The sequence below is a fragment of the Ahaetulla prasina genome, chromosome 1, assembly GCF_028640845.1.
Source record: "Ahaetulla prasina isolate Xishuangbanna chromosome 1, ASM2864084v1, whole genome shotgun sequence".
NCBI classification, from domain to species: Eukaryota; Metazoa; Chordata; class Lepidosauria; order Squamata; family Colubridae; genus Ahaetulla; species Ahaetulla prasina.
In genome coordinates, this window is record NC_080539.1 from 346,850,062 (window position 1) to 346,875,339 (window position 25,278).

A 25,278-nucleotide genomic window follows, 5' to 3' on the forward strand; every position below is an offset into this window, starting at 1 on the left:
TGAAAATCCAATATTGTACTATACTGTAGAATTCAGTATGGTTATTGCTCTGGGATAGAAGCTGTTTTTCAGCCTATTTGTCTTTGTTTTTATTATCCTGTACCATCTGCCAGATGGTAATAGTTCAAAAAAAGGATGCCCAGGATGAGATAAATCTTTAAGAATCTTTTGAACTTTTTTAAGGCAGCGGGAGCTGTAAAGTTCTTCCAAAGAGATGAGAGGGCAACCAATGATCCTCTGGGCAATGATGTACCCTCTGGAGTGCTGCCCTATCTGCTACTGTGCAATTGGCAAACCATACACAGATACAGTAATCTAAAATACTCTCTATGATGCAGGGGTAGAAGGCCACCAGCAGTTTTTCATTCAGCTGTTGTTTCCCTGAGATGTCTCAGATAATAATGAATATACCAATAATGGTTTTGAGAGAAAGGAAGTTGTTAAAATTTAACAGATGCAGATTTTTAGGAATTAGAAGTCATTTGATAACAGAATAACAGAACTGAAAGAGAGGTCTTCTAGTCCAATCTGCTGCTCAAGCATTCCAGATTGGCTGTCCAGTCTCTTAAAAGCCTCCATTGATGGAGCACCCACAACTTTTGAAGGCAATCACTGTGATGTTTAAGGTCAGTTTGAAATTTCTCAGTCTGGTTTAGAGGTTAGAGTGGGGGAGAAAGCATTTTATGACTTAATACAAAATGTCATATAACATTTTCTATGATCAGCTTCTCATGTTTTTCTGTGCTATACTGTTTGTCTAGGGGTGTGTGTGTGTTTGTGTGTGTGTGTGTTTGTGTGTATGTGGGTGGGTGGGTGTCTGTCTATCTGTCTGTCTGTCTGTCTGTCTGTCTATCTATCTGTCTGTCTGTCTGTCTGTCTGTCTGTCTGTCTGTCTGTCTCTGTCTGTCTGTTTGTTAGTTTACTTTATTGTCATTGCACATGGTACAACAAAATTAAATGCTGTCTTCAGTGTGCATTATAACTATATTGTCTGTTTGTCTGTCTATCTATCTATCATCTATCTATCTGAGGGATGCAGAGAAAGAAACTGATGACAATTTTTTCTTCTCAGTGCTATGATCATAAACAATCTGCTCAAGTAAAAGCCTTCCAAAGATGCAGAGAGACTCTCATGAAGTCATATTTGGACCAAAAATGGCCTGCTGTTCATCATTGCCAGTAGTGGAAGAACTACCAAGTTCAGTGATATTAAATTCATGCACATCTAGAAGAGGTCTCTCATATTTAGGATCAAAAATATAGATAATTGAATGGATGGTGTATGCATACTAAAAATTTAGGCAAGGGCCTGTTCCTGAATCAATCTGCAGTGTTTTCTCACTTCTCTTTAGAGGAAGCTTGAAGCAAATACTGTGAATATTTTCATATATTCCCAGTATTTTTGTGGCACTTAATTGTACAGTAAATATTTTTGATAGGCAATATTGCTGAAAACCAATAAATGAGGTAATAAATAAGCCATATGAAGAAATAATCACTGTCACAGTAGTATGAAGTAGCCCTAACATATCTCAGGGTCAGTACTCTAAGAGTATCGACTACGCATGATCGGAAACTCACCTTAATATTAGGTAGGAAGATCAAACCACTGAAAGAGGTAAGATTATTGTTCTGTAAATTCACATTAGTGATGTTTTTAAACTGGTCTGCTGGCACAAGATCCACCATTCTGAGTCAGACAAAAAGGGCATTTAGGGGAAAGGGGTGGTAAATTAAACATGATGCTTTTTCTGAAGCAAACTTTAGAGGAGCACATATATAAACTTCTGGTTATTTTTTTGAAGATCTAATGCATTAGGATTAAAGGAAACACCTTCTGCCATTGCAGTTATTTGTTTATCCAATCTAGAATCCAATCTAGAATTTGCTTATCCAATCTAGACAATCTAGAATTGTCTAACTTGACTGGTAGGAATGCTGCAGGTCCCAAGCAGATTACATTAGTATAGTTATACATCTGGAGATTTTAGAAACTCCTGCATGCAAAACCTGTACTGTAAGCATCTATGATAATTTCCTTCAGAAGCAGGATGGGGATGGCAATTTTTAAATAGGAAACAGAATAACAGAGTTGGAAGGGACCTTAGAGATCTTCTAGTTCAACCCCCTCCTCAAGCAGGAAACCTTATACCAGTGATGGCTAACCTTTTCGGCACCAAGTGTCGAATGCAATGCAATGCCCGCGCCCCCTGCACAACCCCTTGCGCATGCCCAGGACATGTGCATGCAACCCCCCCCCCCGCTTGTACCCTGCCACCCCATGCATGCATACACATCTCCCGTATGGCCCCCATGCATGCGTGGCAGAGACTCAAAAACCAGATGGCCGGCAGGAGGCACACGTGCATGCGCAGCAGAGTTGAGCTGGGGTGATGATTCGCATGCCCGCAGAGGGGGCTCTGCATGCCACCTGTAGCACGTGTGCCACAGGTTCACCATCCTGGCTCTATACCATTTCAGGCAAATGGTTGTCCAATCTTTTCTTAAAAACTTCAGTGTTGGAGCACCCTCAACTTCTGGAGGCAAGTCATTCCACTGATTAATTGTTCTAACTGTCAGAAAATAGGTTTTCAATGCACAGCAAGAAAATGATTAATATACTTTGAAGTACAGTATTTCCTAAAAATCCCTATAGTTCTGATTACCCAATTCCACAGTCTCACAATTAAATGAATGGAAAAATATTTTCCCCAGGTTCCCAACCTTTGGTGAAAAGAACGCTAAGTGAGATGGACCAATGAACTGATGCTGTATGTCACAGAGCAGCTTTCTATGTTCATACATCCATTAACTACTGATTGGATCAACTATTAGCACAACAAAGGGGGCTAATTCCTCCTTCATGCCTTGCTAGCAATCTTTGATGGTGCAAATAGAATACTCAATACTTTCAAATGCCTCCAGAGAATTTAAAGCTGACCTGGCTTCAAGGAAACAATAAGGTAAAGATAAAGGTTCCCCTTGCAAATATGTGCTAGTTATTCCCAACTCTAGGGGGCGGTGCTCATTTCCGTTTCAAAGCGAAGAGCCAGTGCTGTCTGAAGATGTCTCTGTGGTCATGTGGCCGGCATGACTCAATGCCAAAGGCACACAGAATGCTGTTACCTTCCCACCAAAGGTGGTCCCTATTTTTCTACTTGCATTTTTTTAATGTGCTTTTGAACTGCTAGGCTGGCAGAAGCTGGGACAAGTAACGGGAGCTCACCCTGTTATACAGCACTAGGGATTCGAATCACTGAACTGCCAACCTTTCGATTGACAAGTTCAGCGTCTTAGCCATTGAGCCACACGTCCCTTATAAGGAAACTATAGCTCATATAAAATACTCCAGCCCTGCTACTTTTCACAGCAGCCTAGGCATTTATTCATAATGATTCTGCTGCTTTGTGCAGATGTGAATTTAGGCAGCAGTATCAAGATCAAGAAAAGAGGAAGAGTAGGGAGTTAGCTTTTGTTTGTTCAAGTTCTTCCAAAAAATAAAGCACAACCTAGAGTAGCTGGTTAGTGGAAATGTTTTCTTGGAAACTTTCAGAAACCGTTCACAAATAATTTTTAATACGTATATAGTAGAATTCATGGATTACTTCATGGATTACTGCCTTGTCATGGCGAAGGGGCTTGCGTAGCTCAATGAAGCTATGAGCTATGCCGTGCAGGGACACCCAAGACGGACAGGTCATAGCGGAGAGTTCTGACAAAACGTGATCCACTGGAGAAGGAAATGGCAAACCACTCCAATATCTTTGCTACGAAAACCCCATGGACAGTACAAAAAGGAAAAAAGATATGATGCCGGAAGATGAGCCCCTCAGGTCGGAAGGTGTCCAATATGCTACTGGGGAAAAGCGGAGGGCTAGTACTAGTAGCACCAGAAAGAATGAAGCGACTGGGCCAAAGCCGAAAGGACGCTCGGCTGTGGATGTATCTGGTGGTGAAAGAAAAGTCTGATGCTGTAAAGATTTTTTCTCCATAGGAACCTGGAATGTAAGATCCATGAATCAAGGCAAACAAGAGACAACAAGACTGAACATCGACATCTTAGGAATCAGCGAACTAAAGTGGACAGGAATGGGCGAATTTAATTCAGATGACCATCAGGTATACTACTGTGGGCAAGAATCCCTTAGAAGAAATGGAGTAGCCTTCATAATCAATAAAAGAGTAGAAAAAGCAATACTGGGATACAATCCCCAAAATGACGGAATGATCTCAGTTTGAATCCAAGGCAAACCATTCAATATCACAGTAGTTCAAGTCTATGCCCCAACCACTGGTGCTGAAGAGGATGAAATTGACCGGTTCTATGAAGCCCTATAGCACCTGATAGAATTAACACCCAAAAATGATGTCCTTATCATCATGGGAGATTGGAATGCTAAAGTAGGAAGCCAAAAGATTACCGGAATAATAGGCAAGTTTGGCCTTGGAGTACAAAATGAAGCAGGGCACAGGCTGATAGAATTCTGTCAAGATAATATGATGGTAATAGCAAACAATCTTTTCCAACAACCTAAGAGACGACTCTACACATCACCAGACAGTCAACACAGAAATCAGATTGACTATGTGCTCTGCAGTCAAAGATGGAGAAGCTCTATACAGTCAGTAAAAACCAGACCAGGAGCTGACTGTGGCTCAGATCATGAGCTTCTTCTTGCAAAATTTAGGCTTAAACTGAAGAAAGTAGGGAAAAGCACCAGGCCACTCAGGTATGAACTAAATGATATCCTTGATGAATATACAGTAGAGGTGACAAATAGATTTAAGGAATTAGATCTGATAGTGCCTGAAGAACTATGGACGGAGGTTCACAACATTGTACAAGAGGTAGCAACTAAACCATTCCAAAGAAAAAGAAATGCAAGAAAGCAAAATGGCTGTCTGAGGAAGCTTTGCAAATAGCTGAGGAAAGAAGAGAAGCGAAAGGCAAGGGAGAAAGAGAAAGATACACCCAGTTAAATGCAGAATTCCAGAGAATAGCTAGAAGAGATAAGAATGCATTCTTAAATGAACAGTGCAAAGAAATAGAAGAAAACAATAGAATAGGGAGGACCAGAGATCTCTTCAAGAAAATTGGAGATATGAAGGGAACGTTTCATGCAAAGATGGGCATGATAAAGGACCAGAATGGCAGGGACCTAACAGAGGCAGAAGAGATTAAGAAGTGGTGGCAAAATTACATCTACTTCTGCTTCATTATTTATTATTTATTATTTAAATTTTTATACCGCCCTTCTCCCGAAGGACTCAGGGCGGTTCACAGCCTGATAAAAAATACAAAATAATACAATATAAATACGATTAAAATATAATTAAAAAACTTATTAAATTGGCCACGATTAAAATTTAGAATAAAAACCCATTAAAAACCCATAAGTTTAAAAACTAACCCAGTCCAGCGTAGATGAATAGGTGAGTTTTAAGCTCGCGACGAAACTTGACTATGCTAAAGCCTTTGATTGTGTGGATCACAACAAATTGTGGCAAGTTCTTAAAGAGATGGGAGTACCAGACCATCTCATTTGTCTCTTGAGAAACCTGTATGCGGGTCAAGAAACAACAGTGAGAACTGGACACGGAAGCACTGATTGGTTCAAAATTGGGAAAGGAGTCCGGCAAGGCTGTATACTATCACCCTGTCTATTTAACTTATATGCAGAGCACATCATGAGAAAGGCGGGGCTAGATGAATCAAAAATTGGAATTAAGATTTCCGGGAGAAATATCAACAACCTCAGATATGCAGATGATACCACTCTAATGGCAAAAACCGAAGAGGAACTAAAGAGCATCTTGATGCTGGTGAGGATGAAGGTGGAGAGTGCAAAAGTTGGCTTGAAACTCAGCATTAAGAAAACTAAAATCATGACATCTGGCCCTCTCAATTCCTGGCAGATAGATGGGGAAGAAATGGAGGTAGTGACAGATTTTATTTTCCTGGGCTCCAAGATCACCGCAGATGGGGACTGCAGCTAAAAAATTAAAAAACGCTTACTCCTGGGGAGGAAAGCTATGGCAATTCTAGATAGTGTACTAAAAAGAAGACATCACCCTGCCAACAAAAGTGCGTATAATCAAGGCTATGGTTTTCCCAGTTGCAATGTATGGCTGTGAACGTTGGACCATAAGAAAGGCTGAGTGCCAGAGAATCGAGGCCTTTGAACTATGGTGCTGGAGAAGACTCCTGTGAGTCCCTTGGACTGCAAGGCAAATGAACAAGTCAGTCCCAGAGGAGATCAACCCTGACTGCTCTTTAGAAGGCCAGATCTTGAAAATGAAACTGAAATACTTTGGCCACCTAATGAGAAGGAAGGACTCACTGGAGAAGAGCCTAATGCTGGGAAAGATTGAGGGCAAAAGAAGAACGGGACGACAGAGAACGAGGTGGCTGGATGGAGTCACTGAAGCAGTAGGCATGAGTTTAAATGGACTCCAGAGGATGGTAGAGGACAGGAAGGCCTGGAGAAATGTTGTCCATGGGGTTGCGATGGGTCGGACACGACTCTGCAACTAACAACAGCAACAATAGTAGAACAAGTAAATATTAGCAGTGAAGTGCTTTTAAAACTCAGTTGACATCTCAGCCCCATCTTAATATATGACTCACTTCTATTTCTCAGTCTACTTCATAGGTTAAAAGGTGTTAGGAAGAAAAGAGAACCATCTATGTTTCCTGTAGTATAGCAGGATCAAATGCAATAATTAAACATCAAATTAATATAAAATAGGTACTGATGGAATTACCATAAAGTTATTTTCACCTGATCATAGAGGCTGTCCAGTTTAATTCTTGCATTTTGCTGAAGTTTGAATGGCCCAGTCTTTCTGCCACCATATCAGCATTAAGTTTACCACCAAACTGGTCTTTCGCATTTTCTATTTCAGTTGCTTCCTATATTAACAGCATTTTAAAATGTAAGCTGAAAATGTATGTAGTATTAAATATGGCTGAATTACAACTCCCCCCAAGGAATTATGATTAATGGCTTCACTTCAGGTGGAGGGAAATATTTATTGGGATAACATGTCATTAGGCTCTGTGTTGGGCTTTGTGTTGATCAAGATTTTTATTAACTGGGATGAACATGACTCACATAATTCTCCACAGTTATAACAACAACAACAACAACAACAACAACAACAACAACAACAATAATAATAATAATAATAATAATAATAATATCAGAGTTGGAAGGGACCTTGGAGGTCTTCTAGTCCAATCCCCTGCCCAGGCAGGAAACCCTACACCATTTCAGACAAATGGCTATCCAACATTTTCTTAAAAATTTCCAGTGTTGGAGCATTCACAACTTCTGCAGGCAAGTCGTTCCACTTATTAATTGTTCTAACTGTCAGGAGATTTCTCCTTAGTTCTAGGTTGCTTCTCTCCTTGATTAGTTTCCACCCATTGCTTCTTGTTCTACCTCAGGTGCTTTGGGGAATAGTTTGACTCCCTCTTCTTTGTGGCAACCTCTGAGATATCGGAACACTGCTATCATGTCTCCCCTAGTCCTTCTTTTCATTAAACTAGGCATACCGAGTTCCTGCAACCGTTCTTCATATGTTTTAGCCTCCAGTCCCCTAATCGTTTTGTTGCTCTTCTCTGCACTCTTTCTAGAGTCTCAACATCCTTTTTACATCGTGGCAACCAAAACTGAATGCAATATTCCAAGTGTGGCCTTACCAAGGCATTATAAAGTGGTATTAACACTTCACGTGATCTTGATTCTATCCCTCTGTTTATGCAGCCCAGAATTGTGTTGGCTTTTTTGGCAGCTGCTGTGCACTGCTGGCTCATATCTAAATGGTTGTCCACTAGGACTCCAAGATCCCTCTCACAGTTACTACTATTGAGCAAGGTACCATATATACGGTACCTGTGCATTTTGTGGGTTTTTTTTGCCTAAATATAGAACCTTACTTTTTTCACTGTTGAATTTCATTTTGTTAGATAGTGCCCAATGTTCAAGTCTGTCAAGATCTTTCTGTAACTTGAGTCTATCTTCTGGAGTGTTGGCTATTCCTGCCAGCTTGGTGTCATCTGCAAATTTGATGAGTTCCCCATCTATCCCCTCGTCCAAGTCATTGATGAAGATGTTGAAGAGTACTGGGCCTAAAACAGAGCCTTGGGGTACTCCACTGCATACTTCCCTCCATGTGGATGTAGTTCCGTTGAGGACTACACGTTGAGTGCGGTTGGTCAGCCAGTTATGAATCCATCTGGTGGTGGTGCTGTCTAACCCACATTTTTCTACTTTATCTAGTAGTAGGTTATGGTCTACTTTATCAAGCTTTACTGAAGTCCAAGTAAATTATATCGACAGCATTCCTCTGGTCCACTAATTTTGTCACTTTGTCAAAGAATGCAATAAGATTACTCTGGCATGATCTGTTTTTGACAAACCCAGGTTGGCTTTTGGTTATTATTTTGTTTGCTTCTAGGTGTTCGGTGATTCGTTGCTTGATTATCTTTTCCAGAATCTTCCCTGATATTGAGGTTAGACTGATAGGTCTGTAGTTTCCTGGATCTGTTTTTCCCCCCCTTTTTTGAAGATGGGAACTACATCAGCTCTTTTCCAGTCCTCTGGCAGTTCCCCTGTGCTCCAGGATCTTTGAAAGATATAGTTCAGTGGTTCTGAGATTTCGTCTGCCAGTTCCTTCAGAACCCTGGGGTGTAATCCATCCGGTAATCCATCCACAGGTTTTGTCTGTTCTAATTTCCACTACACTCATATAATCCATCATACTCTGATTTCTCTTCCATAATCACCTGTCATTTTTTCAAAATCTCATCAACTCCATTCAACCATTTGTTTCCTGGACTTCCTCTTCCTGTGGACCTATTCTGTATTCCTTCATTTCATTATACAATTAAATCTTCCTCATTTTATTTGACTATATCACCCTAGCATATTGTACCTTCTTCATTCTGGTCATTCATTTTTGTATTGAAACCAGTTTTATTCAGCATTTATTCATTCATGACTCCATCTCATTTTATTTTATTTATGAGCACTTCTTAAGCACCCTATCCCCATTCCATTCAATTTACTATTCTCTACTGTTTCTCTAGAGATCCCTCGTCTCATTTCCATGAAACCACCTGGGTAGAAATGATCTTTTGTTTATTTCAACAAATGTTTTCTTTTTAACATACTACTCACTCAATCTTTCTACCAGCGTTTGCATATCTTAACTGCTCTGTTTCCCCATTTTTAGTAAATAGTCTACCAAAGTATACAAATTTATGTACAATCAGTAATTAATTTACAACCACAATTGGGACCAGAAAACTGGTTGTAAGTTATTACCATTATGATTTTTGGGAGGCTATATATGCATTTATTCATGTCTGTCTATCTGTCTGTCTTTGTCTGTCTGTCTGTTTGTCTTATCTATCTTCTCATTCTCCCCCTTGTTTTTCTCTTTCAAACAAGGCATTTGAAACTTACCACAGCAACACCATCCAAGGCTTTCAGAGAAGAAATATGAAAAATGACAAAAAGGCGGTAATTTTCTTGCTTCCAAACAATCAAATTTCCATAAAAGTCCAGTATAGCTAGATTATTTAGCCCCTAGGAAGCAAATAAATTAACTCAAAATTAAATGTGCAATTAAAGAAAAGGGAGAATCATAAAATAATTCTTTTGACGGGGATTACAAAACATGAAATGCAGTAAGGATTCCTTTTCGTAGTAAAATAGTTTATATGAAAGAGTTTATTTGGAATTCTCATACATTTTATGCCTCAAAATGTTTTAAGGGAATTTGTGTTTTAAGTAGAAATGTTTAATATCTTCTTGGCATCTACACAGATCAAAGCTGCTTACTTAGGAAGCAATCTGCATTGCTAGCAAAAACATTATATTCTGATTTTTATTTATTTATTTATTTTATTTATTTATTTTGTCACAACAGTATATATAAGCATAAGCATGAAAGTAACTATATAATATATAAGCTTATGATGAGAATACTTTCTCTACAGACATGGTTTGTTACCATATTTTTATTATATATTTACCATATATTTTATTATTGCTGCCATCTATTAGTGCTTTGATAATAATTAAAAAAGAGTAAGAAATGAATACTGAAATATATTGGGAAAAATTTTGGAATTATTGTATTTAAATATTTTGCCAACACACCGCTATAGAGAGAACTGATAAATTGATGTCTTCTGGTTTTTTGGTTTTTTTTTGGTTAAGAGGTAAAAAAGTCCAAAAGGAAAAATATTAAGGGAAAAAGTGGATGGGAAAAAATGTCTCCTGATATCTCAATAAAAATTGGGCTAGAGCAGTTGTGAACTTTGATGCAAGTTATCAAAGCTATATTAACGTCATATTAACGTCATACCCAATGAACTGTTATTAGTTAAATAATAACTGCTCAACTCATAAGACTTTATTTTTCTTACTTCACAGCTGCGTTTTAGGCAGTATTAGCCTTCCATACACTAATGCAGGGATCTCCAACCTTGGCCACTTGAAGCCTGGCGGACTTCAACTCCCAGAATTCCCCAGCCAGCAAAGCTGGCTGGGGAATTCTGGGAGTTGTAATCTGTCTGGCTTCAATTGGCCAAGGTTGGAGACCCCTGCTCTAATGCACTTAGATGGACTGAGGCTATATTTTCCTAATTCTCAATCAGCGTGCTGTCCCTGAATTCCGCATGCTAATGCATTTATAGGATCGCAGGTAAGAATAAGCTATGTAGAACCTGTCACTGTGATGATTTTTGTTCATAGGTTAAAGGAGCAACATCTTCATTTTAACATACAAATGTTACCTTCAATTGATATATTTCTTGGTTTGAGGACACATAGTTGTTGCTTATGTAGAGTTCAATGAGTGCATAGGCCTTTTGTAAACCTCCTAATGATGTGATCCGGTTGTTTTCAAGAGAAAGGTAATGGAGGTGTGATAGGTTATCAAAGACATTTCTCTCCAGGCTGGTGAGGTGGTTGTTGTTGGCACTTAGTCGCATGAGCTTGGAGAGTTTTGAAATACCTGGTAAAAGGAAAAGAACAAACCTTCTGAACAGATAGGAAACAGCAAGAAAATAGCATCACAGCAAGTAGGGAACTGATAGACAAGGAATCCTGTTGATTTACAACTTCAATTCATCTTCTCTAACTAATACCCCAACCAAACACTTATAGTCTACTTTTATTTACAGGATATATTTGCATCCAAACACTTTTAAGTTGCCTATGTATTAAATATATATAAAATGTTTACTCTCTCACACACACATACACACACACAAAAAACACAGATTAAAACAAGAAGTAAAATAAAATGCAATAACAAAGCCAATAAAAAGAATCAGTCGATTAAACTTCCTGAAGCCAAAATGCCAGACAAAATAAGGCAAAAATATTGCAACCCAGTGGAAATTCTGTAAAATGCGAACTGCAAGAGTTGCAAGGGTACAAGTCAAATCTGTGATTTATGAACTATGAGCAAACCACCTTCTAATTAACTCCATTATCTCAGCTACATTTGCCCATTACTAACAGATCCCTCCCTATTCCCACTACTTTTACCTCCTCCTCCTCCTCTGTATATGAGATGAATGTATATTCATGGGAAATCAGAGAGAAGAGATCCTTTTTTTCTCACATATTCCTTAGTTAGTTTTCAAGAGAGATGTGAGAGGATGGTAATCATTATAAGTATATATGCCTTACAATTTAATAGTTTAATTTTAATTTGCTATCCATTTAAACATCATTTCATGCTCCTGTTTCCCCTTTTGCAGATAATCCCTGGTATTCCACTCAAGAACTGTTACTTTAAACCTAAATTGTGTGAAAGTTCTCAATCCTGTTCTGGTGGCAAGAAACTTCATCATCTCTGTGCAGCCACTGAAAATATGATGTGTCCTGCATGTGAAGCTTGTGATGTATTTGTTCCTTGCTCCATGTTAGTATGATTCTATCAAGCTCCAAATCAGAAGAGTGGGAGCTTCCGTCAAGTTTCATGCGAAGGAAAATAAACTGTCTAGTAGTCTTGATACATTTCACATCAGCTTTTGGATACCGCTTTTCAAAATGACACCACTTATAATATGACCAGATGCCATCACCAGATGCCATCACCACCCCATCCCCAGCTGTCAAAGCAAGATAACATATAGTTCAAACAAAAAATGCACAGGCCAGCGTTAGAAGTGTCTTTTGGAGAAATGGAAATATTGACATATGTAAAATGACAGCTGTGCAAGTTATCAGGTAAAAGTTACCATATCCCCAAAGTACAGCTGTACAAAATTAAAAACAGAAATATATTACCTTCAAGGTTTACAATGCAGTTCCCATCTAATGTGAGTTCCTCCAGATTAAGGCAATGATCTAAACCTTCTATTTTAGTCAGATTGTTGTTGCTGAATGATGCCCATCGCAAATTCTCTAGCTGTTCTAGCCCACTGATTTTGCAGAGATGCTGTCCATCCAGATCTAATACAGTAATCTGTTTGGGGGGAAAGAGCCACACACACAACTTCCTTGGTAACAAACACCAAGTGACTATAATAGCAACTATATGGTAAGAGGAGCTGGGGTGGAGAGTGCTTTGGGAGTGTTGGATGGTATGCCACATCCCCTTCTCTTTGATCAGTCCATTGCAGCCATTTTGTCCCAGTCTGCCTTCTTCATTAATTCCTTTCATCTCCCACTCATCCTATTTTTACACTTACTTTTCCCTAGGTTTTCACGAAGTTAAGAGTATAGCAGACCAAGAATCAGCCAATGTAATATAATCATTGAACTGTTGGGCACTGGCTGAGGAAGACCCTGGGTTAGTCAAAAAATTTTCAGCCTAATTTATCTCAGAAGGCTATTATGAGAGTAAAAATGGATAACACATGTGCACTTTGCTGGAGGTTTTAGGAGGGAAGAAGTAAAATTACAAGTAAAGGATCAAGTGTAGCAAGTGAACACAAGAGCAAAAGATGTGGCATCCTGCCAAAAGATATAGTGTGAGTGTAAAATTATTCCGCTAAATAGAATTTGGGAAAAAGAAGTAGGGGGACTGGAATATTAACAAAAGTGAAGCACTGTGTAGTGGAGTTCCCATTTCCCCTTCACACTCCTTACAGTAGAATGCCAGTTGTTTTGAAATACATCCACTTTGTTACTGCTTATCTGACTCAAGATTTTGGCATACGGCAAGACACTAAGGATATGCAGCTTCTCCTGATCTGTCCGAGAATACTCTATCAAAGACATCTGGAGAATAAAGACAATCAGATTAAATGGTACATTAAAATAAAAGCATATGTTGCACATTTCAATTACAAGATTATTATAATTTAGTAATTTCCAGTTGCATTTTTTGCACTAAAGCAGAGTTATTACATATACTGTTAACTCCGCCTTTAGTTCTATCTGTGAGGCATAATAAAATTCTCCACCAAGCTCATCTTTCTTTATCTCAAAGGGTTTTTGTTGCTTTCTAGTTATGTATCTCAGTTTTGAGATTACAAATGGTACTCTTTAGGGAATAATTTTCTGAAATGGGTTGTTATTTTGTGAATAACTATTCCAAAATGTCTTAAATGTCCATAAAGTATAATATTCCTAGAAAACAATTACACAATATTGAAGCATGAAATAACTGAGTCAGCTAGAGAATTATACCATAAGCAATTCAAACATATTCTTTCAAATAATACTGAGAAAAATATGCCAGTTAAGTGCTACTCCAGTTCATAAAGCTCAAGGCACATTACATTATGTTTTCCAGAATGCCATTAAAAACCTTGCATTTTAAAAAACAGCAGCAACCATGATGACACTTAAAAGTAGATTTCAATTTGGCTATGATGTTGTAAGCAATGTACAATTATCATTTTAAGAAACAAAGAACCATCAAACCTCGGTGATTTTGGAGTCTGTTATATATTGAATAGCAGCTGCTGCCTCTTCCCCCGTAATCAAAATTCCATCAAGGTGTCTTAGAGCTCTCAACTGACCAATCACACTCAGGCGCACAGAGGCTGGCTTTGGGAGAAGAAAAACAGGGAATGGGATGCTGTGCTCTAATTTCAAACTCTTCAATGATCACCTCTGCTTGGAGCAATCAGCTTCAGGCTACTTCCACAGCTTGCTTCTCTTTCCTTCTCTCACCCTACTGCTCTCTGGTTCTGCTTACATCAAAATCTTTTCAACAGTCTTCCCTTATTAACACCAATATTGTTTTGATTTCAGATTCCAGTTCTAACTTAATTCCTTGTCACATTAGTTTGAATATGTCTTTGCTGTTTTTATTAGAAAAATAACTTCTGGAAACACACATTTAAAATTCTTCTGTCTTTAGAAATGGATGAAGCTGAAAGATTCATTGCTACAGGCTTGACACACCTATTTTAGTTTTAAATTATTTTAAAAAGGACAAAATTGTGCAGCTTAAAATTACCAACAAAGGGACAGAGTGCTGCATGTGTCCTGTAATCTACTCAAAGCTGCATTTTATGATGGAAACAGATAACATCAGAATTTGGATCAACTTAAGCTTCTTCTAAAGGATTGTTGATTGCCTTGATTGCTGAAGTGCAAATCTTCTGCTTTATGATCATGCATTGGATGTTTCCAATTGTAGAATCCTTTTTAAGACAATTGTCTTTATAGAACAGGGGTTGGCAACCTGCGGCTCTGGAGTCACATGTGGTTTTTTCATCCCTCTGCTGTGGCTCGCTGACGCTGGTCAGCTCCACAACTGATAGGGCTTTTGGTTAGGACAGGTAGAGGAAAACGGACACTGTGCTAGGAGACTCTATGGTGGGGGGAACCGGACTTCTGGTCAGCAGGGGGAAAAGGATGCAGCGCTAGAAGACTCTATGGTGGGGGAACCAGACTTCCGGTCGGCTCCAGAATTGAATGGGGGGCTTCCGGTTAGGACCTTTGTGGCTCTTTGAGTATTTAAGGTTGCCAACCTCTGTTCTAGAAGGAGTAATATGCAGTAGACCCAGAAATGATTGTATTCATGACAATGTGAAGATGTTACCTTGTCACATCAAGGAAGCAACTTGCTGTTTATAGCCACAGGCCCCTATCCTTTGGAATAGCACGTACCTCCCACCCCGAGGTACATGTGACTCTAATGCTTCAATTTTTCCTGACGTTTCTTATGACCTGGCTCTTTTCTCAGACTTGAAGTTAGAGTTTGTGGAGCCCTGGTTATTTTAATTGGGGGGGGGGTTGTTATGTGACTTTGGTCACTTTTCTTCAAATTATGATTTTTAAAAATATTTTAAGCAACTCAAGTCTTTTTGGAATTGAGTGACCGTGAAATCCAATAAATAAACTCTGATTAAAGCAGACTTACATATAATGCAGTAACAACTGCAGCTGATTGAAATGTACCTTATGCCATGGATTATGCCTGATATCCAAGCTGAGCAACATCGGTGTGTGTTTACGCAAGACACCAATTTCTTCCGCTGGCTTTTTCAGCTGATTCCAGCTCAAGTCCAAATACTTCAGTTTGTTTAATCCTCTAATGCCTTCAAGAGTTATGACATGGTTATGGCTGGCATCAAAATATTCCAAGCTGGGCTATAAAGTATTCAAAAGCAATGATAAATCCAATTTTTTTTATCATGATAGCTTTCATAACTTTTATTTCCCTCTCTTCCTGTCACCTCTTCCCTCAACCATTCTTTACTTTCCTTCCCAATGTTGCTAGCCTTTTTTTTGCCCATCTCTATTATAATTTTTATCCACTTTTCCTGCTATTTCTGTTATAAGAATAAAAGAGGAATGTTGTCTGCATATAATGTATTTCTGTCTGTGATAAAATGATTGGCATATGCAAATGAATAAAAAATAATTTTGTAAATTAGCTATCTTACTTTACCAGCAGTTCATAACTAGTTATTCATTCAATTAAGAGACTGGAGGAAAGTGTGGAATAAAGTATATTTAGTCTTGAGAAGACTGCCAGGACACCCAAAAGCTATCTTTAAGTATGTGAAGTATGTAAAATATAAGACACGTTATTCTAGAAACAATGGGTATAAATTAGAAGTAAGTAGATTATAAGTGGACATTGGAATAAAACTACTACCCACAATGGAACAGACTGTATGCAGGAAGGCTGGTGGAGTGGGGCGAGAGGGTTGGTACCTTCAAGTCAGTTTTTCTTTTTATTGCTGATAACTGCCTGGACTAGTTCCTGTACGTTTCTTGGCAAGGTTTTTTAGAAGTGGTTTGCCACTGACTCCCTCCTAGGGCAGAGAATGACTGGCCCAAGGTCATTAGGCTGGCTTCATGCCTACTGCAGGACTAGAATTCATGATCCCCCAGTTTCTAGTCTGATGCTTTAATCACTACACCAGACTGGCTCTTGCTTTCAGGAATTACTGGATTCTTGACACTTCCTCTAAGCACCATGGTGAATTTATTTATTTATTTTTTATTTTATTTATTTGTCACAACAGTATATATAAGCATAAGCATGAAATAACTATATGATATATAAGCATATATATAAGCATAAGTATGTAATAACTATATGAAATTGAATACAATCAAGGGAACATTAGGACAGGAATGGTAGGCACGTTGGTGCGCTTATGCACACTCCTTACGGACCTCTTAGGAATGGGGTGAGGTCAATATGGAGTTGACAACTTGTTGACTTTTGCTGGCTAGGAAGGCAGCTTTTGTGAGGGGAATTGCTGCTGGATGCTGGATCTGAGCCAACATAATCTCTCCTGAATAAAGGAGATATAGTTGATTTTCAATGTATTTAAAATATATAATTTTGGGGGGATTATGTACCAAAGAATGGATTTTGGAAATAATGAATTAAGGAGGCAGAGGGATTCGGAATGACATTTTTGAATTATTTAGAAGATACTTTTTCATGGGAAAATTAAGTTAGTTTTCATTTCTTTTTGATAAGGAGTCCTTGAAGATTGGACATTAGAGACCAAAGGATAAAGAAAATGGGTCAGAAATCCTTAGTATGCACTTTTGAATACCTTTCAGCCAAGTTTTTGGACAAAATGGATTGAACATTTGATAAAAATGACAGAGCATATTCTAATGAAGTTGTTCACACAGTTAAAAGACACATTGTAATGAACAATAATAAGCTGCAATCGATGTCTATGAAATTAATTTGAAGGGAATTTAAATGTAATACAAATGGAACTGATGGAAGACTCATTCCGTACAGGAGATAAGCAGATATCAAATCAAGAAAGTGAACTGGATTTTTTTCCTTTGGATAAATAAAACAGCTCTGCTCTTTATAAGGATAAATTTTACTTATTAGTACAAAAGAAGTATGCTAAAGTACTAAAGGATTTCCACACACAAATGAGCAGCAAATTACCTCTAAAATGTTTTTGGGGAGGGGGTTAAAGAATGTTTTTTTAAAAAATCGGGAAATTTATAAGATAGGTTTATTCAACCAGGGTTAAAAGAAAAGAGTTTTTCTGACAAAGATTAATTGACATAGCATTTGGACCTTTTTTTCCTTATCTAAACTATGGAGAGAAGAGAGACTATGTTTTATTTAGTGATAGTGATAAAGGTATTAAAATTATTTTTACCTGCTGTGATGAAGTTGAGGCCTGGGAATGATATATGCTGGAATTGCAGTTACTGAAGTAGTCATGTGACATGTTACTTAACAACCACTTTGCTCAACAACTGAAATTCCAATCCCAATTGTGGTTCTAAGTCAAAGATCACCTATACTGCACTTTTACCACAAACTGATAGAAAACCAAGAGCCATTAAAATGAAAGGAAACTTTCAATAGACTGATCTACTATAATATTAGGCTTGCAACTGAAAACATATGAAGGCTATAGAAACAAATGCTTGTTCTTAAAACAAAGGCCAGTATCAAAGGGCAATTTTTGGTTAGGTTTGTTACATTGTAGATAATTAGGACAAGGATATGGTATTTGAATCAAACACAATATCGATCTTCCAATTTGGGTGCATATTCCAGACTCATACTTAGCAAAATCATTTTTCCTTTAGCAGAAGTCACTTGCAAATACATGGAATCAAGTTGCTGTTTTATCCACAGAATTATTTTAGGGGAAGATAAGCAAAAAACATTCCTTGGTGCTGCAACTATCTTTTCATCCTCATTTCACCTCCCCCAAATTATTGAAACTCCCCCACCCCATAATTTTGTTCTCCAGAATAGAGAGAGGCATTTACCCAAGCCATAAATTTTTTTTACGAAAAAAGTATTTTTCTTACCAAGTGGTAAACATCATCTAAACAAGTAAATTCATTAAAACTGATAATAAGCTTGCGAAGTCCAGTGAGTCTGGAGATATCTCGGAGTTTGGTAAGCCGGTTTCCATGTAGATTCAGAACCTATATTAGTAGGAAAACAGGAATTGTTTATTGATCTTTAGTATTTAGGGGATGATGGTTGAGTGTTGTGCAAAGCTTTCAGAGCCATGTTGTTTAAAAACAACTATAAAGGTTTCCCTAGTCCATGTATATGCATGGACATTTAGGAAGCTACAGTGAACTAAAACAGTTATCGTGTCACAGGACTCATGCTGATTCTGAAGAAGATGTTCCAGTTGAACTGGAGAATGTCAGAAAACTCAAAGCCAAGAATCACCTAAGGCTGATCAAACACAAGTTCTACATGAACAGCTGGAGCAATCTGATAATGATAGCATAAGGCCTCACACCAAATAAGCACAGCAGAGAGCAGAGGAAAGACGTTCTATGAGGCTTCTTGCCAAATAAGGGAGTAATTTTTTTGATTAAAGACAGCTGGAACAGTCTGATTTACGAGGCAAGCCTGACCTATGTTCTTTGAAGTGACTATCTGATTTCTGGGTCTTGTATGGACTCAGCCATGGTAGTGCAGTGGTTAGAATGCAGTATTGCAGGCTAATTCTGCCAACTGCCAGCAGTTCGATTCTCACCGAGAATCAAGCTTGACTCCGTCTTCCATCCTTCTGAGGTCTGTAAAATGAGGACCCAGATTGTTGGGGGCAATATGCTGTAAACCGCTTAGAGAGGGCTGTAAAGCACTATGAAGTGGTATATAAGTCTAAGTGCTATTGCTATTCTTTTTTTTTATTTTGTCACAACAGTATACGCAAACATTGACATAAAAACAACAACATATCATATAAACATATATATAGGCTAAAATATGTATAAAAATATAAAATATAGGCTAAAATATGTATATATATAAGCAAAAGTATTAATTTGATATACTGAAAGGGAACAATAGGACAGGAACGGTAGGCATTTTTGTGCTCTTATGCACGCCCCTTATAGTCCTCTTAGGAATGGGGTGAGGTCAATAGTAGACAGTTTTTGGTTGAAGATTTTGGGATTTTGAGAAGAAACCACAGAGTCAGGTAGCGAGTTCCAAGCGTTAACAACTCTGTTACAGAAGTCATATTTTCTGCAATCAAGACTGAAGTGGTTAACATTAAGTTTGAATCTATTGTTTGCTCTTGTATTATTGCGATTGAAGCTGAAGTAGTCTTTAACAGGAAGGACATTGCAATAGATGATTTTGTGTGTTAAACAATGGTCTTGTCGGCGGAGTTCTAAGTTTTCTAATCCCAGGATTTCAAGTCTGGTGGTATAAGGTATTTTGTTGTTTTCAGAGGAGCGGAGAACTCTTCTTGTAAAATATTTCTGGACGCGTTCAATTGTATTAATGTCTGAGATGTGATTAGATTTTGAAACTAACCTCTGGAAGGCTGACAATCCTAACTTGGCTCTTGGAATTTTGAGCTGGATTTTGACTATTCTTCTATGTGCTCCTGTTGAAAATAAAACTGCTCAGGCAAACTACTTTTTTCAGAAACTCTGTTTTGGTTTACATGACCTTTGTTTGTTGTCTCTTCAACCTTCTCAACCTTCAGTAAACTGTTAATTGCCATAGCAATTATGTGTGTGTAATTGAAACCTAAAGCAAGACATAACTGTGCATACAATGCAGATGGGGGTGGGTGGGTTTCAAGGCAGCTATGCTCTGGAAGATGTAGCTACATTAATGCTTCAGGAATAGTGTTTTGCCCATACCAAAGTCCTTTACACCCCTCCCTTTCAAATGTTTGCACAGCCATCTCTTAAATTTTTTTAGATATCATACTTCAAAAGAATTGCTATCCCTAATTTCAACATTTGAATGATTTATGTTGAAAGAGGTAGTGCTTTTCCAAAATATAATTCCAATAAATTTTATGCATTCTTGGAATAATTTTCTTGATGTATTTTCAAAACCAACATTTTAATGTCAAGATCTTGTACCTCAACTTGAAGTATTCAATTCATGAAAGAAAGGTAATTTCTTACAAGTGTTCAGGTCTTTAAAAAGACTAAAGATAATCACTCTACCCTTACAATTTAAATATTCAAAGCAGCTACTATTGGGATTAAAGTCCAAATCACATAAAATAGGTACAAAGGCAGGTTTACTTGAATCTATTCTTGAGCTTGGGAATGGGAAAACATTCCTTTGTACTTCATCCTTCTATTTCAAATCACTCAGGTGGGTGCAATGAGCTAGCTTGTCCCTTTTCCATGGAGTTCTTTCCCCATGTTTTTCTCATAGGTTCACTTCTGATATTGAAGCTCCAATCATTACTAAAATGTACAGAGAATAATAGCCTATGATATACAGTAAGATGTCGTCCCCGAGATGGGAGTTTTCCAGCTTTCATTTTACTCTCAAAAAGTGGACCAGAAATATACTACCCATATCATGCTATTGAAAAATACTTCCACTCCTGTTACTGAAATGCTTCCTTGACTGATAGGGCTGTCCAATTTGTAAGAATGACTCTGGGCAATTTACAATATGAAGAAACAATAAAACCAAGAATTAAAAATATAATGCTATCTAGTATATGATCAGAGCATAAAAACAGAATAATGAAGTAAAAATAATAGATGGCAACAAACCAGCCAATACATATACTGAACAAGGGTTTTGCACTCTACATGTGTTCATTCCATCATCTAGTCCAGTGATGGTAAACCTTTTCGGCACTGAGTGCTGAATTGGAGTGCGCGCAGAGCACCAGAACCTGGAACACAGCAGCTGGCTGGTGCGCTGACCAGCTGCTCTTCCGGGTTCCATTGCATGCATGTGGACTGGCCAGCTGCTCTCTTCTTGGTTCTGGAGCACGCATGCACGCTGGCCAGCTGGTCTTTGCATGAAGAGAGCAGCTGGCCAGTGCGCATGGGCACGATGGAATCCGGAAGAGCAGTTGGCAACAATGTGTGTGCCCACAGAGAGGGCTCTGCATGCCACCTCTGGTACGCATACCATAGGTTCGCCATCAGGGATCTAGTCCAATGCTTATGGAAAGGGCCAGGTCTTTAGGGCCTTGTGGAAGACAGAATAGTCAGGGTTATCCAAACCTCAGGGAGAATGATGTTCTATGGGGTGGAAACTGCAACAGAGAAATCATACTCTTTGAGTGCCACTAGGTAACATTGTTTCTTGGAAGGCAGCCAAACATACCTATTCCGCCAGATCTTTTGGGCTTAGCATAGGCAGGCAGTATTGCAAGAAATTAGATTCATTTATTAGATTGTTTTCTTGTGAGACCTTTTTCCCCTTTTATCTAAACATGATCTGAACATATGCCTTTTATTTTATCCCCAGTCCATCAATGAGACAGACTTAATTTGTCTTTAGTTGTACCACTGTTACAGTAGTATTTTCTCCATATTCCTTCTAAAGACATCCCCAAATACATAAGCATTGGCCTTTCCCCATCTACTACCTTGGAGGGAAATCAGGTGATTGGCAGTGACTGGAAACAGAAGCAATACAACCAAGATAACCAGTAACAAGAGAGGCAGTAAATTTAATGTCAATATTGTATGCTTTTCTACCAATTCAGGATACTGGATAAACTTCAACTCAGAGGTGGGGAAAGACAGAATCTAATTTTCATTCTGTAACAAGGAAGATGAAAAAAGCTACTCACAACAATCTGACTATATATGTTGGCCTTGGAGATTGCCATTACAGTTTTTTCATCCAAGCAAATAATTTTGGGCTTGGGCTTAATTATTGGCTCCATGCTTAACACTTCATCATCATGTTGGAGATCCCGAGAAAACACAAAGCCTGCTGAATTTCGCCTTCCATCCTCCCCAATCACATTGCTGGGTGAGGAGAATAAAGCCTCCACTTTGACCTGCATAAAAGATCAGAAAATATTTGTTTAACAGCTTGGTCGATGTGAAAATTTTGGACACCATTACAATCCATACTATTCGCCTCGTGAATTTTCCACATTTCTCCTAATTGCTGTTATGTCCCACCACAAGCCTGTGTAAACAAGGCATTACGAACTCTAGCTGACCAAATCATGGAGGCTGAAGCCAAACACCCTGATTCACTGGCCATTGTTTTGGGAGATCTAAACAAGGCAAACTTAAGGCAAGAGCTACCAAAATACTTTCAGCATGTCAATTGTCCCACCAGAGGCAAGAATACTCTAGACCATTGCTACACAACACTAAAAGATGCTTATCGGTCTTTACCACGTGCAGCTGTAGGACACTCTGATCATTGCATGATTCACCTTGTACCTGCTTACAGGCAAAGACTTAAAACCACAAAACCAGCAATTAAATCAGTGAAGACCTGGATGGAGGCAAAATTAAAGCTGCAGGCATGTTTTGACTGCACTGATTAAACGATTTAACAATTTTGGATTTTCCTTTACTATACAATATGTAATATGAATTATAGCAAGGGGACAAAAGAATTAATTTCCTTCCTCTTTCCTGGAATGAAGGGACATCAATATAATCATACAATTTTTCTAATTGTAAATATTTACAACTAAATCAAAGACATTCTTATGGTACTTGAAAGAAATTCACTTACAAGTGTGTACTTTTCATGCAGTCTTTTACCAAAGAATGCATGGATTATTAATATGAGAACATATATGTAATTATATATCTGTATTATCTTCATCATCATCCTGTCTTAACGACCCCATAATCCCTTGCAGGGTGGATTCTGGGCAACTGAATGGAGCTTCGTGTTTACAGGCTGGATGCCCTTCCTGTCGCTAATGTGGAGGGTTTTTTTCGGCAGATATATTCTCAGTGTGCCCAAAGAGAGAAATATCTGCCTCTACCTAAGATTGAACTCAGTCTCCTGATTATGATACAAGAGATCCACCTTTAGGCCACTGCACCACTCATGTAATTATATATCTGTATGATGTATACATACTTTCTCATTTGGGACATACACTTGGATAGTGGACTATAGTCAACAAAATGGTATACAATAATAAACATTTAATTTTTAAAGTATAAGGCTGTAATTTGTCAAATTAAGATTCAGTTCCTTTTGCAATAAATTTGTCTGTCTCACTGCACAGTTTAGAAAGGTATTACTATACTATAACTTTCAGTTACAATATTCTGTTTTCAGAAATGATAGTGTAGGATTAACTCTGGGATTTCAAATTTTAGATTATAAACTATTCCTCTACTAATATCAAGAAATTTTGTCAGCTGATGTGAACCCAGTGGCTACATTTACACAATATAAGAGTTTTTTCAGTAATCAGATTAGGTCTGTAGTGCAAATGCAATGAACTTTATTAATTTGTCAATATGTTCCCAACTCTTCCACTAGCAGAATGCTAGTGCTAATACCACAATTAAAGATGATCTCCTTTAACAAGGTCAGAAGTGATGGCTTGAAGCAGGTTTTAGCTTCAGAGTTAAAGGAACCCTGCCTATTCTTGATCATACCTGCACAAACTACATTTATCTGTTTCTTTATTATTTATCTCCATCTTTCTGCTTTACCATGGGAGGTACAGCGATGCTCAGGAAGATATATCCATATTTAAAACTGGCTTTCATTTTATGAAACATGCTAACATGGAACAATACTTGAACCTACTCTATTTAATCAGCATTTTTAATTTAATCTATTATCAACATTCTTATTATTCTTTTCTGCCAAAAGACAACTAACAAAACTAATCGCAAATTGTAACAATTGATAGCCCATAATCTATGGGTATTCCAGAAGCCTTGCTGGGTTAAACCAGGGGAGCATCTAGTCCAACAATCTTGTACTCTTGGCTTTTAACGTTCTTGTTTCTCTTTATTTTTGTTATTCATTTTCCTACTGCAATCATTAAGTTCCAGATACTTATAAATGAAACATGCTCTTTTAAACTTTATTTTCTCAGAAAAGGGACTCAGGCCACCTTCTATGTTATAATATCCATATATTATCAAACAAATTCTCTGTTGATATTAGATAATTAGTTTGGACTGGAAAGAAAAGAGATGAATTAAGAGAAGAAACCAAGCAAATAGTTATGGAGATAGAATAAAGCTACTAAAGATTGCTGGAAAGAGATTCATATCCTTTGACACACAGTTTCCTTATTTTTGTGTCTTTCTCAAAGTTTAAGTTTTTAAATAATAAGAGTGCAATATAAAACCTATATATACTAATCATGAAAGATAACTATTCCTGTTTCTGAGATTATCTTCATTTTTCTGAATAATCTACTATCTGCCTGTACGCTGGAAAGTATTTTTTTATTAAAGAGATCTTCTCCAGTATTAAGATGAGGGTCTCTGGAAGAAAATTTTCTATTTCATTTGACTACATATGAATGCATATTCATAGTTAATCTCATTAATTACAAATGAAATAATAATTAATGAACTGATAGCTAATAGACATTCCATACCTGTGTAATGTACTCAAATTCAATGACGTACTCTGGCAAAACAAGCTCATGATCAAACACAAACCATTCACACTGTCGGAGGCTACAGTCACAATTCTTGCATTCCACAGAAGAACATGATTCGGAAGCTAAGGAAAAGGACACAATATGGTTCTCTTGTTTTTACTTTTATACAGACAATATAACTTCGAAGAGGATAACAGGGATATTTTTACTAAAATTCAAAGAAACCCTAGATGAAAACTTCTGGCTGGGAGATATTATTTATTTATTTCATTTTTATATCCTGTCTTTATTAGTTTTATATATAGCTCAAGGCAGAGAACATATATAATACTCCTTCTTGTTCCTATTTTCTCCACAATGTCTATATATATTACACACTATACTATATACTATACTATATATAGTATATATACGCACTCTCACCATACATAAATGCTTCCAAAGTTTCAGTATCTAGGATTCCCAAGATCCTCTTGATGCTCACTCAATATATTTGAAATTGTTCTGCCATGACAGAACCAATACTT

The 25,278-nt window shown here is 37.8% G+C and overlaps 1 protein-coding gene across 1 annotated transcript in view; it reads right to left on the reverse strand.

Annotated features, from left to right (window-relative positions):
* LRRC9 (leucine rich repeat containing 9) overlaps window positions 1-25,278 on the reverse strand; it is a 72,392-nt gene that overhangs the window by 26,297 nt on the left and 20,817 nt on the right. The window contains exons 15-25 of the mRNA XM_058162940.1: window positions 24,746-24,873; window positions 21,986-22,198; window positions 18,255-18,374; window positions 15,390-15,581; window positions 13,902-14,027; window positions 13,122-13,253; window positions 12,318-12,495; window positions 10,811-11,031; window positions 9,474-9,596; window positions 6,783-6,913; window positions 1,582-1,690 (exon numbers count right to left, since the gene is read on the reverse strand). Of these exons, the coding sequence (XP_058018923.1) occupies window positions 1,582-1,690; window positions 6,783-6,913; window positions 9,474-9,596; window positions 10,811-11,031; window positions 12,318-12,495; window positions 13,122-13,253; window positions 13,902-14,027; window positions 15,390-15,581; window positions 18,255-18,374; window positions 21,986-22,198; window positions 24,746-24,873 (1,673 nt within the window). The remainder of the gene's footprint in view (window positions 1-1,581; window positions 1,691-6,782; window positions 6,914-9,473; window positions 9,597-10,810; window positions 11,032-12,317; window positions 12,496-13,121; window positions 13,254-13,901; window positions 14,028-15,389; window positions 15,582-18,254; window positions 18,375-21,985; window positions 22,199-24,745; window positions 24,874-25,278) is intronic.